At 49.7% G+C, this 17,216-nt stretch overlaps 2 protein-coding genes across 9 annotated transcripts in view; both read left to right on the top strand.

Annotated features, from left to right (window-relative positions):
• The window catches only part of LOC144981294 (protein unc-13 homolog B-like), a 40,819-nt gene extending 31,114 nt beyond the window's left edge, over nt 1-9,705 (top strand). Inside the window, exons 1-5 of one of the 4 annotated variants that reach the window (XM_078953420.1) lie at nt 2,628-2,831; nt 6,092-8,675; nt 8,926-8,963; nt 9,315-9,364; nt 9,444-9,689. In XM_078953420.1, coding sequence (XP_078809546.1) covers nt 6,206-8,675; nt 8,926-8,963; nt 9,315-9,364; nt 9,444-9,573 — 2,688 coding nt within the window. In that variant the 5' untranslated portion in view covers nt 2,628-2,831; nt 6,092-6,205 and the 3' untranslated portion in view covers nt 9,574-9,689. Of the gene's footprint in view, nt 1-410; nt 645-789; nt 887-2,627; nt 2,832-6,091; nt 8,676-8,925; nt 8,964-9,314; nt 9,365-9,443 lie in introns of those variants that run through there. The other 3 variants (XM_078953419.1, XM_078953421.1, XM_023958106.2) reach the window with 3 other exon arrangements.
• Nucleotides 9,706-14,481: 4,776 nt separating this feature from the next.
• The window catches only part of LOC101159330 (protein unc-13 homolog B), a 42,915-nt gene continuing 40,180 nt past the window's right edge, over nt 14,482-17,216 (top strand). For all 5 annotated transcript variants that reach the window (XM_023958107.2, XM_078953424.1, XM_078953425.1 and 2 more), the window contains exons 1-3: nt 14,482-14,640; nt 16,511-16,730; nt 16,804-17,031. In XM_023958107.2, the coding sequence (XP_023813875.2) occupies nt 14,569-14,640; nt 16,511-16,730; nt 16,804-17,031 (520 nt within the window). In that variant the 5' untranslated portion in view covers nt 14,482-14,568. The remainder of the gene's footprint in view (nt 14,641-16,510; nt 16,731-16,803; nt 17,032-17,216) is intronic.

Genomic DNA, 17,216 nt, shown 5'->3' with positions numbered 1-17,216 from the left:
ACATCTTCAGCTTTTCAGGTTTAGCTGATCCAATTCCTCCTTAAGTTTTTTCCTCCAACCGATTATTTACATGAGAAATCAAACTTGCCTGCACACAGCTCCAGGTGTGAACCACATCATCAATGACTCCGCCCTCCAAACTCGCCAAACATTCTTGTTTAACAGTGCTCCCTCTTTTATCGCGGCAGACATGTTCAAAAACAACCTGCAGGTGAAACCTGTGAAGTAGAATTACAGATGTGAGTTTTCCTAAATGAAGCTGATGGTTTCCTTCAGTTGGTCAGTCGTCTCCCTGTGGATCTAAGCTGCTCCAGTATGAATTCCAATATTCTGAATGAAAAGAACATTCTAACCTGTGTGGATCTTTGCCTTCATGACTGCTCAGTGACATCCATCTGGCATCTCCACAGCCCCCCGGACAGCAGTCACCGGGATTCTTCTGGAAACCTCAGCCCCACCAGCTCCCAGCCTAGCTCTGAGCTCCAGGGCGTCCAGCGAGTAGAGCCCAGACCCCCCCGGGGCAACGACTCGTGGAACGAGGATGATGTTGAAAAAGAGGTGCATGCCCCCCCAGAGCCCGGCTCCAACAAGGATTTGCAGGAAAACCTTTCCGTGGCATCCGCAGACATCTGTGAGGAGAAACGGTGCGTAGAAGACGCTGCTGGCTCCACCTCTTCATCACATCGCTGCTGGTCTGCTAGCATAGCAGTGTTAGCATCTCCACATCCATTTGTTTGTTGTCTGATGTGAAAAAACAACAAAACTGTCTCTTTTGAAATGTCTTTTTAGCCCCCCCATTTCCTCGGAGGCCACGCCTCCACCCTGCTCCCCGTCCAGAGTCCGCTGGCTGAAGGCCTACAACAAAGTGAGGGAGAAGCTGCTCCAGGTAGGAGGTTGAAGCCCCCCAGTGGGAGCACAGTGTGGCGCTGCAGCCGCTCCGGTGTGAGCGTCCGGTTCAAACCCGGCGGCAGAAAGGCGCCCCGCTGTTTCTGAAGGTCTGGCCCAAAGCGCCGGCGTCTGAGGCTATTGGTCTGCTATTGGTTGAGTTTCAGTCATGCCACAGGAAGTCGCAGCTGTTCTCTTTAGCAACGGCACCTAAACAGTTAAACGCATGTGGGGGGGGGGGCTAACTGTCTGCATTGCTCCTCCAAATACCTGATTTCTTGTGGGAGAGAGGGCCTGAGATTGTTGGCGTGGACTCCAGCAGACCCCTGAGAGCCCGATCACCAGAGAGCGGGTAGAGAGTCAGCTGCTACCTCCAACCAGGATCCTACCAGAAGGTAAGAAGCTGATGAACCAGACAGAACTGCTATACGTCTGAATGTAAAGGGAGAAAAGGAAAGACCCCAAAGGTCAGGACGGTCACTGCTCCACAGAGGGGCGAGCGCCCGGTTCACTGCTGAAGGCCGGCCGTCCGGCTGCTGTCGTATTCATGGGATGAGCTGGAAATGGGGGAGGAGCGGAGGGACGCGGCGTTCCTTAGAGGCTAGAAAGCAGCCGCCGTCCGTGGCAGGACGTCTGCAGCGTCTGTTCAGGATCTGAACGGTCACGTCTACCATCGTGTGATGAGGAGTTTGATGCTGCAGGCTTACCGCTGACCTGCAGGTCCCTCATTCATTCTGTCCTCCATAGCAACTAGAACACATTTCTATGGAAACACAAGCCACAATTGTGCAGAATGACACTGCTGTGGTTGTGCGTCTCCTCCACATGTTCCAGCCTGCAGAACCAAACATCTGATAGACGCCAGAACCCGGTGGAAAGGTTCTGTCCTAGAACCTGCCGGACTCGACCACAGTCCTCTTCATTTTAAGGGGGCGGGGCCACACCTGTCCCAGTTCTTCATCCAGTAATGACAGCTTTGTCTGAGCACAGGTGTGGCTGCTGAGCTGCAGGTAAACTTTGAAGACTTTCAACACCAATGCATCATGGGAAGATTTCTAGAGTTTTTATTCATTCAAAGTCATTTCATGAACGAGCAGAAAAAAGGTTTATTATTCGGAGGAAAATGGACTTTTGTTGCTAAAACCTTTTAGGATCTGTTCATCGTGTGTGTGTCTGTTTGTGTGTTTGTGTGTGTGTGTGTGTGTGTGTGTGTGTGTGTGCAGATGTATGTGTGTAGGTGTGTGTGTCTGTGTGTGTGTTTGTGTGTGTGTGTGTGTGTGTGCAGATGTATGTGTGTAGATGTGTGTGTCTGTGTGTAGGTGTGTGTGTAGATGTGTGTGTCTGTGTGTAGGTGTGTGTGTAGATGTGTGTGTCTGTGTGTAGGTGTGTGGGTGTGTGTGTGTGTGTGTGTCGGCTTCTCCATTTCATCTCAGCTTTGAACTCTAACTGAGTTTTTACTTCACCTTCTCTCGTCTTCATCGTCAGATTACTTTTACATTGCAGGATGGATTGGGGGGGTCGTCCCACTGCTGGGGGGGTCAGGTGTGTGAGAGCTGATGTGAGTGTGTCAGCTCTCCCCATTGGAGCATCAGCGTGTTCAGCTGCAGGGGGAGGAGCCAGTGTGGCGAGCAACAAGCTGCAGGAGGGAGGGGGGGCAGAGTCATTCAGAAGGAGATGGAGACGCAGCTACGCGTCTACGGTGGCGAGGGGGGGGCTCACTGAGTGCCGCGATCAGAAACATGACCTGCAGGGAAAGCAGAGCTGAAGCAGCGTGAAACCTGGGAACTTCTGATCAGCAGGTCTGCTGCTCTGCATGACGCCGCTTCACGCCCAGCAGGGGGCGGAGTTCTGCAGCTTCAAGGTCTCGGCGTGGAGCTGATGGCGTTCTGTGGAGCAGCTGATGACAGACGCAGGAACAGGTGACCTCCGCTCTGAAGCTGCAGCAGGTATGTAGCTGATGAAGACGTTTCAGGGATGAAGCTCAGGGTTCTCTGAAGGAACATTTCAGCGTGGAACTTCAGTCCTCAGAACCCTCTTGGATCTTTGACGGTTCCAGCAGAAAAAGTCACATGGGGGGGCAACAGAGCTCCTGACCACTTCCTGCTGGGGGGGTCTTGACAAGTGAAAGGACAGCTTTGCTTTTATACCAGAAAAAAATGTTTTTATACAGAACCAGACCTGGTTCGGACCAGAACCCAGACCAGAACCTAGACCAGAACCCAGACCAGAACCAGACCTGGATCAGACCAGAACCAGACCTGGTTTAGACCAGAACTATACCTGGTTCAGACCAGAACCCAGACCAGAACCTAGACCAGAACCCAGACCAGAACCAGACCTGGATCAGACCAGAACCAGACCTGGTTTAGACCAGAACTATACCTGGATCAGACCAGAACCAGACTAAAAGCAGACCTGGATCAGACCAGAACCCAGAGACGAGGTAAACGGTCAGGAACTGGAGCACGGATGAGCCAACTGGAGTCTGGAAGCACTCCCACTCCCCAGGAGGGGAGAGGAAAAGAGGGACAATACATGAATCACTGCCCCAAACAGAGGCATGGAGAACTAAATGATGAATAATGATCAAGAATAGAGAAGAGGAAGGGTAGAAGTAAAAAAGGAAAGAGGACAGAACCCCAGAGCACCATAGTTACCCCAGCTTCAACTTCTAGCAGCCTTTTAGAAGAAATAGTTATTATTAAGTTTAATTTAAACACATTAACATTAAGTTAAATAATCTCTGAATACTAACTAGTCTGACAATAATCCTGTCCACAGAGGAATGTTTTCAGTCTAGCTTTGAATGTAGAAACTGAGTCGGCCTCTCTTCCATGAGCTGGGAGTTTATTCCATAAAACAGGGGCTTGGTGGCTGGACGCTCTACCTCTTCAGCATCCTGACTTTGTTTTTGGGCTCAAACACTTTCTTCTAACCAGACCTGCTGTTCTTTTGGGAAAGGTTGTTCTGGATCCTTCTAGAAGAAGAACCCCTTCATTTTTGTCTCAGCTTAGAGAGTAATGCCACATTTAAATGTATTATTATTTATTATGAAGTGAAAAAACACACGTCTGTAATCTGACACCCCCTGGTTGACACATAGTGACACAGAGCTGCTGACTTTCTTAGAAAAGCTGCAGAACCGGAGTTCTGACTCACAGGACAGAACTTTCATTCACGCTGGTTCTGCTGCAGGAATTAAACCCTAAACGTCTGGAGGATTCTGTCTGTGGATCAGATGGATGCAAACACACGCTGACCATGAGCGCAAAGTGCCGCTCCATACAGGGAAGTGAGTCTGATGGGGGGAGGAGCTAATGCTCGCTCCGTCTTAATTCATTTCGACGAGGTTAAAGAGCTCCAAATTGATTTTCAGTCTGGTCCATAAATGTCCCCGTGGAGCTTTGTGAGAGCAGAAAGTGGGGCGGAGCTTTTCCAAGACGACCTTCAAAGGTTTGCATTATTGATGCTTTATGCTCCATTCTTAGGTTCTGAATCCAGATTTGAATGTAAATAGAAATTCTCCTCATTTATTCTCAGCCCGTCTTCCATCCCATGTCTGAACGTCTGATTCTGCTCCTCACATTTCATTTTCCCGTCACAGTTCAGGTCTTTAAGCCCAACATCACTAATGAAATGAATTTACACAGTTCCAGTGTAGTTCAGTTCAAAACACACACCAACAGAAGGCCGTCTCCCCCTCCCCGGGTGGTTTCTCCTCCAAGCTGGGGTCCTGGAAGTTTGGGGGTCCTGCAGGATCTTAGCTGTTCCTGTTCTGGACTGGAGACCGCCATCATTTCCCCCCTCTAAGCGCCTCTTTCCTGCCGTTCTCCAGCTGTCATTCTCTTCTTCTGCCTCCCCCCCCCCCTCCCCCCGTAATGGTGCCGTTTATGTTCTGTCAGGCGTTCTATGTCCCGAACACAATAGCATCCTAATTACAGAGTGAAGAAGCTGCTTCTCAGAGAGACTCAAAACTCCTCAGAAAACGTCTCCTTGTCCCTGGGGGGGTGGGGGTGGATATCAGCTGTTTGACTGTAAAGAAAAAATTCTCCTGTATTTGTTTGAAAGGATGAAGATAAGGTCGACTTTCTTTTGGATTGTTGTGTTGTGGCCCCAGGGCTCTGTGACTCCACCCCTGAGGTGACGTTACCATGGCGACCACAAAACTTGGTGTTCGTGCAGTTGTTAAAAGTGTAGCTTTTGGAGTGTAGGACTGCAGATCTCATCTGGTCCGTTCCCAGAGGCGGAAGGTACGAACCCTTGGCAGGCGATGGCGGGCGTTGTTGGACGTCTGCTGGATGTGGGGTCTTGTGCAAATCTGGTGGGACTGCAGATCTAGTTAAAAAGGAAAGCAGAAGGTCTGAACTGGTCTGAACTGGCCCAGAGATTACAGTCAGAATACAGTCAGATTACAATCAGATTACAGTCAGAATACAGTCAGATTACAGTCAGAATACAGTCAGATTACATTCAGAATACAGTCAGATTACAATCATATTACAGTCAGAATACAGTCAGATTATAGTCAGATTACAGTCAGAATACAGTCAGATTACAGTCAGATTATAGTCAGATTACAGTCAGAATACAGTCAGATTACAGTCAGATTACAGTCAGATCTGTAGGTTTGAGGAAGTTGTTCTTCCAGGTTTATGAAAGGAGAACTCAATCTTTTGTTCAACTCCAATAAATGTATTGAAACCCAGCATCAGATGTTTGAATATTAGCTGGATCTACTCAGTTTATCTCCATTTCGACATTTGAGAAGACCCTCCTCCCTTCACATCTGTGTTCACGGTCTGTCTGCTCTGAAAGGGGGGGTCACCTGCAGCAGAACCTGAATCCCATATTTGAAGTTCAGATCAGTTTTGGAGCTGTTCTCCGGAGCTCCCATCCTGCATCTTTGCCTGTTGTCGCTGGCCGGGTGCCCCCCCTGAACCAGGTGTGAATGTGGAACCGGCACAGACAGGCGAACAACAGATGGGCTGGGGGCTCCGGGGTGATCAGGACTTTCTGTCGTGGACACGGAAATGTGGGGGGACAGTAAGAAGGCGTTTCTAACAGACATGAAGCATGTGATGAAGGGTCTCCACCCAAGAGCTGAATCCCTGGAATGTCTTTGAACCCTCTTCAGATCTAGTTTCCTGAAATGTTTTTGTTTCTAAACTTTTTTTGTGTCATCTCTTCCCCCCACCCCCACCCACAGCTGATGCCAAGTGTCGGACTGAACACTCAGGAGAATATTTTCAGTTTTGTTGACTCGTGATGCCAGAGGCCTTTCCCAGCGCCAACATGGGAAAGTAGCCGCTCCGGTGAGAAGATGTTCTCCAGGAATCGCTTCAATGGTCAACATGGAGCCGGCGTCGCCCCCAGGGGAGGGGCAAAGCCGAAAGTTCATCTTCCCAAAAAGAGGGCACCGAACCCCAAAGTGGCTTTGGTCATTCGAGGCAAAATTCATCGTCTGCTTCAAGGTTCTGCGGAGCATCACGTCCCAGATTCCCACCTTCATCATGCAGCTACTGAAGAGGAAGCTGAGGGGGGGGCGCACGGCTGTGGGAAAGAGCACAGAAGCACGTTTCTAAATCTGGGGGCCGAAGCTCCAAAGGTCTCCACCAGGAGGAGTCCTTCATGTGTGGGAGAGGTGGAGCCGAGCAGGGAGGGGTGCATGAAGGTACCCTGCACCTTACGGAGAAGCGGCAGAAGCCCGGCTCGGGTCAGACACATCTCCTTTGAGAGTGGACTTCGAGACGCCCCGGAGCAGATGCCGCCCTGCAGCCCGCCCAGCCCCGACCCCAATGGGAACCACGTCCCAGCCCGGAGGGATTGTTCTTCCCCTCGTGTTCGTTCGAAGCGACCGTACTCTGCTGGCGACTGCTTAGACTGCAGCTTGAACAGGACCCCCCCACAAACCCTCTTTGACGAGGACGAAGGCCGAGAAGCAGTTTCAAGTGCAATTATAGAGCATATTCTAAAAGAGCTGAAAGGGATCAACAAGATCCAGGAGGAGATCTCCGACCTCAGGGATTACTTGACGTCGGTGCGAGGATCCGTGGAGGAGGTTTCGTCCTGCGTGGATGCTGTCCTGTTGGAGATCGAGGGCATTCGCTCCAGCAGCAAAGCTAACTCGCTTACTCATGTTGACTCTTGGTCAGAGATGGGATGCCAAGATGCTTCTTCTCCCCGTAGAAGACCCGTCAGTGCCCACGCCGCTTTAGGGAGGGCGGTGCCAAACATAGACCTCAACAGTTTCCCTGCAGTGGGTCATCAGCGCCACAGCATTCACGGAGAATTCCGAGGACACGCCGAGGAGCAGGGTGTTCCTCCTGCTCACCAATCAGTGGATCTGCAGGAACTGGAGGACCAGGATGATACATCTGAGCAAAGTTCAGACATCCCAGATACTTATTGGACAGGAAAGCTTAGCTCAAGCTACCTGGAACGACGTGACGGGGAAGACTGTCCGAGCCCAAGCTCTGTGTCCTCTGGTCACAGCTCCAAATCCGAGTCAGACTTGGAAAGGCCGTCATCTTGTCATGAAAGAAAGCCTCACAGAGCCGGAGATGGAGGAGAACGTTGGTCCAACATTCCTCCACCAAGCAGCAGCCGCATGGATTCGGCGTGGCACGGGGACGCTCGGTCCCTCTGGGGAAGAAGTGGAAACGGTCCGGACGGTAGGAGTGACCTTTTCAGCTGGGAGCCCCCCAGAGCTGCAGCACCGGGAAGCTCTGAGCATCTCTCCAACTGTCCCGCCAGCACTTCCAGAAAGAAGGAGAGGTGCTCACCAGGGAGACGGAGCCAGTCCAGACTTCAGGATCCCACAGACCTCCAAAACCCTACAGCTGGATATGAATGTGGGGCAGATTTGTCCCACCCCCAGAGTTCAGGCTACCATTCGGCTGCAGGCCACAGTGGAGATGCTGACGGTTCAGACCAGGAGCAAACAAGTGACCTGAGCTTTCCAACGAGCTGTGACACGTATTTAGCTACCGAGGAGTCGTCTGCAGCGACATGGACCGAGACCTCCTTCAGCACCACTGCTGACGGACCATTGTTCCTGAAGGCTGAAATCCAGAACCAGAACTGTGGGGACCAGCTCCCTTTTTGTAGTGCTGAAGGAAGCCCTGCTGGCGGCTTTACTGTCAAACGCTTTGGGCGGGCTGTACTCGGTTTTAGCTCCGCCCTGCGAGGTGCCTTACGCAAACTTGAAGTACCTTCAACTGTAAATCCTGAAGAGGAAACAGGCTTTGAAATTCCTTCTGAGGAACCTCTAGAACCCCTCGTCCGTGGGGAACAGAAGGAGAACCCCTCTGATGAAGCGCATGGACAGGTGGATGGTGGCGACCCTTCAGAAGAACTCACAGAAAACGGCATCCATCTCATGTTAGGAGGTGTCCCGTGTGTGGAAGACACCAAGAACTGCCTTACATTGGAGGCTACAGAAGATCCTCGGTGTTCAAACAGGATCCCAGCCGAAGAACCTGCTGACTCCACTGGAAAAAAAGTTCCGGTGGAAGAACCTGGTGAAGTTCAGGACCAGCTTTCCCAATGTACAACTGCAGAATCCCTGCCAGCTTCTCTGCTTGCTCACGAATCTTCAGAGCTGGAAGAAGCTGCACCAACCGAGCTGCCATCCACCACCAGCACCCGGCTGGAGGGTGGAGAAGCAGAAGCATCAGGCCCGGTGGAGGAGCACAGACTAAGGGGTCTGAGGAGCTTCCAGCAGGTTCTGGAACAGAAGAAGGAAACCAAGCGGAGAATGTCCATCTTCTCCCAGAATGACTTTGAGCGAGGTAGTTCTGACACGAGTAGATGTTTGATCTTTAACCTTTAGCTCCTCCTGATCTCCTCACCAAGAACCCGCAGGAGCCACTTAGTGAATTAGAAAAGATGAACTTATGTGCTGACTTTGAGGAGCAGGTCAGAGGAAGTATGAGGAGAGCTTTTCATGAGGACTTCTCCACATTCTTGAAGCTTTTATGGCTGCTGTCAGTCTGATCTTCTGCGACCTTCACCTGTCTCCTCCTCTCTGCTGTTTTACAGATGGCTGTGAAGACGGAGGCCCGGTTACAAGTAACATCGTAAAAGAAGCTTCTCTCTGTTTCCCATCGTAACCTTTGTTTGTTCCTGCTGGTTTTCTGTGACAGCACCTGGTGTTCCACGAAACCCCGCCCATCACTGCATCTGCTGCTTCTCACCAGCTCAGAGCAAACGCAAAATCCAGGCTGAGAAGCTCTCAGATCCACGTTTAGCTGCTTTTAGCGCACGAGTACACGGAGGCGGGAAGACTGTCTCCTTGGCATGAAAACTGAAACTCAACCAACCGTTCATCTCTGTCTTATCTTCATTTGATCCTTTCCTCATAAATGTTCACCTTCACTGCTGTGAAACCGTCACCTTCCGGCTCCCTGACATCCGTCTCTGTGTTCCAGAGTCCACATCTACAGGGGGACCCCAACAAGCAGCCGTGGGCCAAGCCAGGGTCAGTGGGAGGGGCCTGCACGCGCTGACATGGAGCTGCCCAGGCAAACGTTGATCTGTGATTTCTGTGTCGTCCTCAGAGGAAACGCGCCGTTCGGCATCGACAGCATGCCCGACCTCCGGAGGCGGAGACCCATCTCGCTGGTCGGTGAACTGGTGAGTGCAGCAGCAAAGACTCTCCCCACTTGGTTTCCAGCTGATCTGTGGTGACTTTAACGAGCTGTTGTGTAATCGGACCACCTTGTCTGATTGATTTCCATGGTAAACACCCAAATTCTAAGCTTAACCCTAAGCTGACTGCTCGGGTTCAGGTTAAGGTCATGACCCAGAGCAGAAACGAGCATTCCAGAGATTTAAGAACACACCTCTCTGTAAACAAACAAATAAACAAACATCCAACCAGGTAAACACGATGCATCCCCTGCAGATATGTCACCATAGCAACAGGACTCCCCACAGGACATCATGGTTGGAGAGGTTCCTGTCACTTGCTCATTGATCAGATCAACCCTGTTGCTTTGTGGACGAGGAAGGCACCATTGCAAAGTTCTTGCCTATAGATGGCGCTGTCTCAGGTGGCCAGATTATCAGTGGTATGCTTTTAGCAACAAGCTCAAATGTCCAGTAATGTGATGTAAACAGTGAAAAAAAGTTCCGCTTGTCTCTAACATTCTGCTTCCCTCTACTTCCTGTTCTAATGTGGCGGCCCTTCCATCTCCTTCAGGCAATGGTGAGTAAGAACCTACAGGGGGGGGGGCATTCCAGAAGGCGTTTAAACTCCCCTGACTTTAAGCCTTAACTCTGGCTGAAATCCTCCTGAACTTGCTTACTCTGGGTATGTCGGTTCCAACAGACCGGATATGAGTTAGCGTAATTACGCTCCACTTGGTAACCCTGGGTTAATGCACGTGCACAGCAGGTACATAAAGACATTCTCAATGGATCACAGATTTCTGGAGTCACCATGGAAACGCGTGGAGAAAAAAAGAGAGCGCTATACTTCAGTGAGACGGAGTCTGAGATTTAAATGACGGCGTATGAAGATTATACGACCATCAAAAAAGTGACACGGCTGCATCATCAGCAAAAGAAAGAGTTTCTGCTTGGAGAAAAGGAACGGACAAAATAAACGCACGAGTTTCTATTTCATTTCTATTTTCATTGTGAGGCATATATATATATATATATATATATATATATATATATATATATATATATATATATATATATATAACTTATCCAACTTAAATTCATTCAATTGGTAACAAGTAATTGAGTTAAATTTATTCAACCTAATTTCTTACGTCTATCCAACTCAATATTCTTTTTAATCTAGCCACAGGGGTTGCAAGCCAGTAACTTCTGTGCCGGTCCCAAGCCCGGATAAATAGAGAGGGTTGCGTCAGGAAGGGCATCCGGCGTAAAAAATTGCCAAAATAACCATGCGAATCATCCACAACACTTTAGACATACCGGATCGGTCGAGGCCCGGGTTAACAACGACCGCCACCGATGCTGTTAACCCACAGGGTGTCGGTGGAAATTTGACTACTGTTGGTCGAAGAAAGAGGGGAGGCAGAAGGGTCCGTGGCCAGAGAGAGAAGGGAAAAGGCAGGAACATAGGTTTGAGAATAGGGACTCTTAACGTTGGCACAATGACAGGGAAAGGCAGAGAGCTGGCAGACATGATGGAGAGAAGGAAGGTAGATGTACTGTGTGTGCAGGAGACAAGGTGGAAGGGCAGCAAGGAACGTAGTATTGGAGGAGGATACAAACTGTTCTATCATGGTGTTGATAGGAAGAGAAACGGGGTAGGAGTGATTCTGAAGGGGGAGTTTGTAAACAGTGTTCTAGAGGTGAAAAGAGTCTCAGACAGGATGATGAGCCTAAAGTTAGAAATTGAAGGGGTGATGGTGAATGTAGTCAGTGGGTATGCGCCACAGGTTGGCTGTGAGTTAGAAGTGAAGGAGAGATTCTGGAGTGAGTTGGATGAGGTCATAGAGAGTTTTCCCAGAGGAGAGAGAGTTGTTATTGGAGCAGACTTTAATGGGCATGTTGGTGAGGGCAACAGAGGTGATGAGGAGGTGATGGGCAGGTTTGGTGTGAAGGAAAGGAATCTGGAGGGACAGATGGTGGTGGACTTTGCGAAGAGGATGGAAATGGCTGTAGTCAACACTTACTTCCAGAAGAGAGAGGAACATAGAGTGACATACAGAAGTGGAGGTAGGAGTACTCAGGTGGACTACATCCTATGTAGACGAGGTCATTTGAGAGAGGTTAATGACTGCAAAGTGGTGGTAGGAGAGAGTGTAGCCAGACAGCACCGCATGGTGGTGTGTAAGATGACTCTGGAGGTCAGGAAGAAGAAGAGAGGGAAAACAGAAAAGAAGACCAAGTGGTGGAAGCTACAGAATGAAGAAACTTGTGAGGAATTTAGGCAGAAGTTGAGGCAGGTCCTGGGTGGTCAGGATGAGCTTCCAGATGACTGGGAAACTACAGCAGAGATTATCAGGGAAACAGGTAGGAAGATGCTAAGGGGTGTCATCGGGAAAGAGGAAAGACGGTAAAGAGACTTGGTGGTGGAATGAGGAAGTACAGGAATGCGTCCAGAGGAAGAGGTTGGCTAAAAGGAAGTGGGATGTAGAAAGGACTGAGGAAGGTAGACAGGAGTACAAGGAAGCGCAGCGTAGAGTGAAGAGAGAGGTGGCAAAGGCCAAACAGAAAGCTTACGATGAGCTATATGACAGGTTAGACACAAAGGAAGGAGAGAAGGACTTGTACAGGCTAGCCAGACAGAGAGACAGAGATGGGAAGGACGTGCAACAGATAAGGGTGATTAAGGACAGAGATGGAAAGGTGCTAACAACCCAAGAGAGTGTACAGAAAAGATGGAAGGAGTATTTTGAGGAGCTGATGAACGAGGAAAATGACAGGGAAAGAAGGGAGGAAGATGTGGTTGTTGTGGAGCAGGAAGTAGCAGAGATTGGAAAGGATGAGGTTAGGAAGGCTCTGAAAAGGATGAAGAGCGGAAAGGCCGTTGGTCCTGATGACGTACCTGTGGAGGTATGGAAGTGCTTAGGAGAGACAGCAGTGGAATTTCTAACAAGGTTGTTCAATAGGATTTTAGAGAGTGAGAAGATGCCTGAGGAATGGAGGAGAAGCGTTCTGGTTCCGATCTTTAAGAACAAGGGGGACACGCAGAACTGCAGCAACTATAGAGGAATAAAGTTGATGAGCCACACAATGAAGCTGTGGGAAAGAGTAGTGGAAGCCAGGCTTAGGAAGAAGGTGGAGATCTGTGAGCAGCAGTATGGTTTCATGCCCCGTAAGAGCACCACTGATGCCATTTTTGCTTTGAGAATGTTGATGGAAAAGTACAGAGAAGGTCAGAAGGAGCTGCATTGTGTGTTCGTAGATTTAGAGAAGGCGTATGACAGGGTGCCGAGGGAGGAGCTGTGGTACTGTATGAGGTCGTCTGGAGTGGCAGAGAAGTATGTCAGAGTAGTTCAGGACATGTATGAGAGAAGTATGACGGTGGTGAGATGTGCTGTAGGTCAGACAGAGGAGTTCAAGGTGGAGGTGGGACTACACCAAGGATCAGCTTTGAGTCCTTTTTTGTTTGCTATGCTGATGGACAGGCTGACAGACGAGGTAAGACAGGAATCTCCCTGGACAATGATGTTTGCGGATGACATTGTAATTTGCAGTGAGAGTAGAGAGCAGGTTGAGGAACAGCTAGAGAGGTGGAGGTTTGCTCTGGAAAGAAGAGGTATGAAGGTCAGTCGTAGTAAGACAGAATACATGTGTCTGAACGAGAGGGATCAAGGTAGAAGCGTTAGGTTACAGGGGACTGAGGTGAAGAAGGTGCAGGAGTTTAAGTACTTGGGGTCAACAGTTCAGTGTGATGGGGATTGTGGAAAAGAGGTGAAGAGGCGAGTGCAGGCAGGTTGGAGCGGGTGGAGGAAAGTGTCAGGAGTGTTGTGTGACAGAAGAGTGCCAGCAAGACTCAAAGGAAAGGTGTACAAGACAGTGGTGAGACCAGCTCTGCTCTATGGGTTAGAGACGGTAGCAGTGAGACAGAGACAAGAGGCTGAGATGGAGGTAGCGGAGATGAAGATGTTGAGGTTCTCCTTAGGAGTGACCAGGTTAGACAGGATAAAGAACGAGTACATCAGAGGGACGGCTCATGTTGCCTGTGTCAGCGACAAAGTCAGAGAAGCCAGACTGAGATGGTTTGGACATGTTCAGAGGAGGGATAGTGGATATATTGGTAGAAGGATGTTGGAGATGGAGCTGCCTGGCAGGAGGGCAAGAGGACGGCCAAAGAGGAGATACATGGATGTCTTAACAGAGGACATGAAGTTGGCTAATGTTAGGGTAGAAGATGTCCATGATAGAGTGAGGTGGAAAAGGATGATTCGCTGTGGCGACCCCTGATGGGAAAAGCCGAAAGAGAAAGAAGATCCAACTCAATATTCTTTTTACAACTCAAATTTACGCCCACAGTCAGTGGACACGCCCACAGTCGATAGACACGCCTACAGTCTGTGGACACGCCCACCGTCAGTGGGCACGCCCACAGACTGTAGACACGCCCACAGTCGATAGACACGCCTACAGTCCGTGGACACGCCCACGTACTGAGGAAGACGTATTTTTGAGTTTGCTAATCCAAACCTCTTCAGTCAGTCATGAATGTGGAACGAGGACTCTGTCGCTGCCCCGAATCCTGAACTCTGATCTGATAACCTCTGAAGTCCCCCAGAGGATTCTGGGAGGAAAAGAACCTTGAAGTGGGTTGTTTACTCTGCCCACACCAACAGAGTTCTGACAGCTTTGATTGACCTGCTGGGTCCCTCCAACTGTCAATCTAAGAAAAATCTCCTAAAAATGCTAATTTAACTCTGGACGAATTCAAAACAACGTCTTAAAATAATTTCACTCCACATAAGTTTTTCATGGATAATTTAAAAAAAGAAATGAATATTAAAAAGTGTCACAAATGCGAAATATGTCTGCTAAATATGTTTACATTTTTGATGTAAAGTTGGATTTGTTTATGTCATGGAGAATCGTTTCCCTGTGAAACCGGCCTCTGCTGGTCTTTGGTGGAACTACAAGCTTTGGGCTTGCTGTAGGAAAAGGGGGCGGGGCTTTAGTTTCACGTACCTGAGGAACTGAGCAGGACTTTGTCTGTTTCAGTCCATGATCCAGTCCAGGAAAGCCGGCCTGGCTCAGACTCTGGCTACACGGGCTTCCCTGAAGGACGAGGAGCTGGTGAGTAACGCAAGTTTTCACGCCTCCCAATCTGACTAACCGACTGGAGACAGAGAGCTCTCAGCAGATGTTCATCCGCATTAGGACTAGCACCTTTACAGCGTTACTGCACTACTTCTGCTGCAGAGGAAGACATTATTGATCAACGGTAGTACATGCACTGCACATGCTCACTGATGCTTTTATTTCACCAACATTGCAATATTTCAGGCAGAGAGACCTTCAGAAGATCTGGTTTCAGTTTTGAGGTTCCTGTCAGAGACCTGGGACCTGACCCAGAATTCACCTGAACTCACTTTCTCCGGTCTCTTCTGCTGTTGGACAGTTTTGCATCTGATGTTTTTTTTTAATCCTTTTTAGCGTTAAGTTCTGCATTCTTCAGAGTAAATATTTTCTTTCTAAACGGTACAAACTTTAGCATCTGAGTGCCTCATTTCTGAAGACGATTGGAGAATTGAAGCATTTTTTATTCAGCGTAAAGAGAATTTTCCAGAACATTTTGAAATCATAAACTTCATTTAGCAAATTTTGTTCTCTACTTTTATCCGTCTTTTCTTTGTTTTGCTCTTTCAAAAACTTTACTACACTACATTTGGGATTTAACAGCCTTTTTTACAAAGTTTGTTGTTGTTCAGCTTCACCAGATATTCCAACAATTTAAATGTTTCTGTGACCTTTGGCCTTTCAGGCTTTTGCTGCTGCTCCACCTCTTTTCAACTCCACTCCTTGTCGTGTCTCCTTTCACCTCCTTCCACCTCCTTTCACCTCCTTCCACCTCCTTTCACCTCCTTTCACCTCCTTTCACCTCCTTCCACATCCTTCCACCTCCTTCCACCTCCTTTCACCTCCTTCCACGTCCTTCCACCTCCTTCCACCTCCTTCCACATCCTTCCACCTCCTTTCACCTCCTTCCACCTCCTTCCACCTCCTTTCACCTCCTTCCACCTCCTTCCACCTCCTTCCACCTCCTTTCACCTCCTTCCACCTCCTTCCACCTCCTTCCACCTCCTTTCACCTCCTTCCACCTCCTTCCACCTCCTTCCACCTCCTTCCACCTCCTTCCACCTCCTTCCACCTCCTTTCACCTCCTTCCACCTCCTTCCACCTCCTTCCACCTCCTTTCACCTCCTTCCACCTCCTTCCACCTCCTTCCACCTCCTTTCACCTCCTTCCACCTCCTTCCACCTCCTTCCACCTCCTTCCACATCCTTCCACCTCCTTTCACCTCCTTCCACCTCCTTCCACCTCCTTTCACCTCCTTCCACCTCCTTCCACCTCCTTCCACCTCCTTTCACCTCCTTCCACCTCCTTCCACCTCCTTCCACCTCCTTCCACCTCCTTCCACCTCCTTCCACCTCCTTTCACCTCCTTCCACCTCCTTCCACCTCCTTCCACCTCCTTCCACCTCCTTCCACCTCCTTCCACCTCCTTTCACCTCCTTCCACCTCCTTCCACCTCCTTCCACCTCCTTTCACCTCCTTTCACCTCCTTCCACCTCCTTCCACCTCCTTCCACCTCCTTCCACCTCCTTTCACCTCCTTCCACCTCCTTCCACCTCCTTCCACCTCCTTCCACCTCCTTTCACCTCCTTCCACCTCCTTCCACCTCCTTCCACCTCCTTCCACATCCTTCCACCTCCTTTCACCTCCTTTCACCTCCTTCCACCTCCTTCCACCTCCTTCCACCTCCTTCCACCTCCTTCCACCTCCTTTCACCTCCTTCCACCTCCTTCCACCTCCTTCCACCTCCTTCCACCTCCTTTCACCTCCTTCCACCTCCTTCCACCTCCTTCCACCTCCTTCCACCTCCTTTCACCTCCTTTCACCTCTTTTCATCTTATAAAGGGTCTATATTTTTAATCTTCTGACAGAAAATTCACGTCTACAAGAAGACCTTGGAGGCGCTCATCTACCCCATCTCCTGCACCACGCCACATCATTTTGAGGTGTGGACGGCCACCAAGCCCACCTACTGCTACGAGTGCGAGGGTCTGCTGTGGGGCATCGCCAGGCAGGGCATGCGCTGTGCAGAGTGTGGCGTCAAAGTGCACGAAAAGTGTCAGGAGCTGCTGAACGCCGACTGCCTGCAGAGTGAGTCACTTTCCTCAAAGCAGGACTTGTCTTTGCACGTCTGCCGGCCCGCTAACGAATGCCGGACCTTCAGGAGCCGCTGAGAAGAGCTCCAAGACGGGGGCGGAGGACCGGACGCAGCACATCATCACGGCCATGAAAGACAGGATGAAGATCCGTGAGAGAAACAGGCCGGAGATCTTTGAGGAGATCCGGAAGGTGTTCAACGTGTCAAAGACGATCCACGCTCAGCACATGAAGAACATCAAACAGAGCGTCCTGGACGGAACCTCCAACTGGTCTGCAAAGATCAGCATCACAGGTATGTTTGCAGAAACGGCTTCAGGAGTTCAGCATTCAGAGTCTGGAATGTTGGAAAAGTAGCAGCTTTTCTGTCCAACAGATGCAAATGAAACCTTCAAACATCTGTTTTAAAAGGTCTGAGACCGTAACCAGTTCTATGACGTGCAGCTCTAGACGGAACATAGAACCAGTCGGAGCTAAAGG

Source organism: Oryzias latipes, chromosome 9 (genome assembly GCF_053564925.1).
Source record: "Oryzias latipes strain Hd-rR chromosome 9, Olatipes_Hd-rR_3.1".
Taxonomy (NCBI): Eukaryota; Metazoa; Chordata; class Actinopteri; order Beloniformes; family Adrianichthyidae; genus Oryzias; species Oryzias latipes.
Note: the sequence above shows the minus strand (reverse complement) of the source record. Positions and strands in the feature narration are given on the sequence as shown.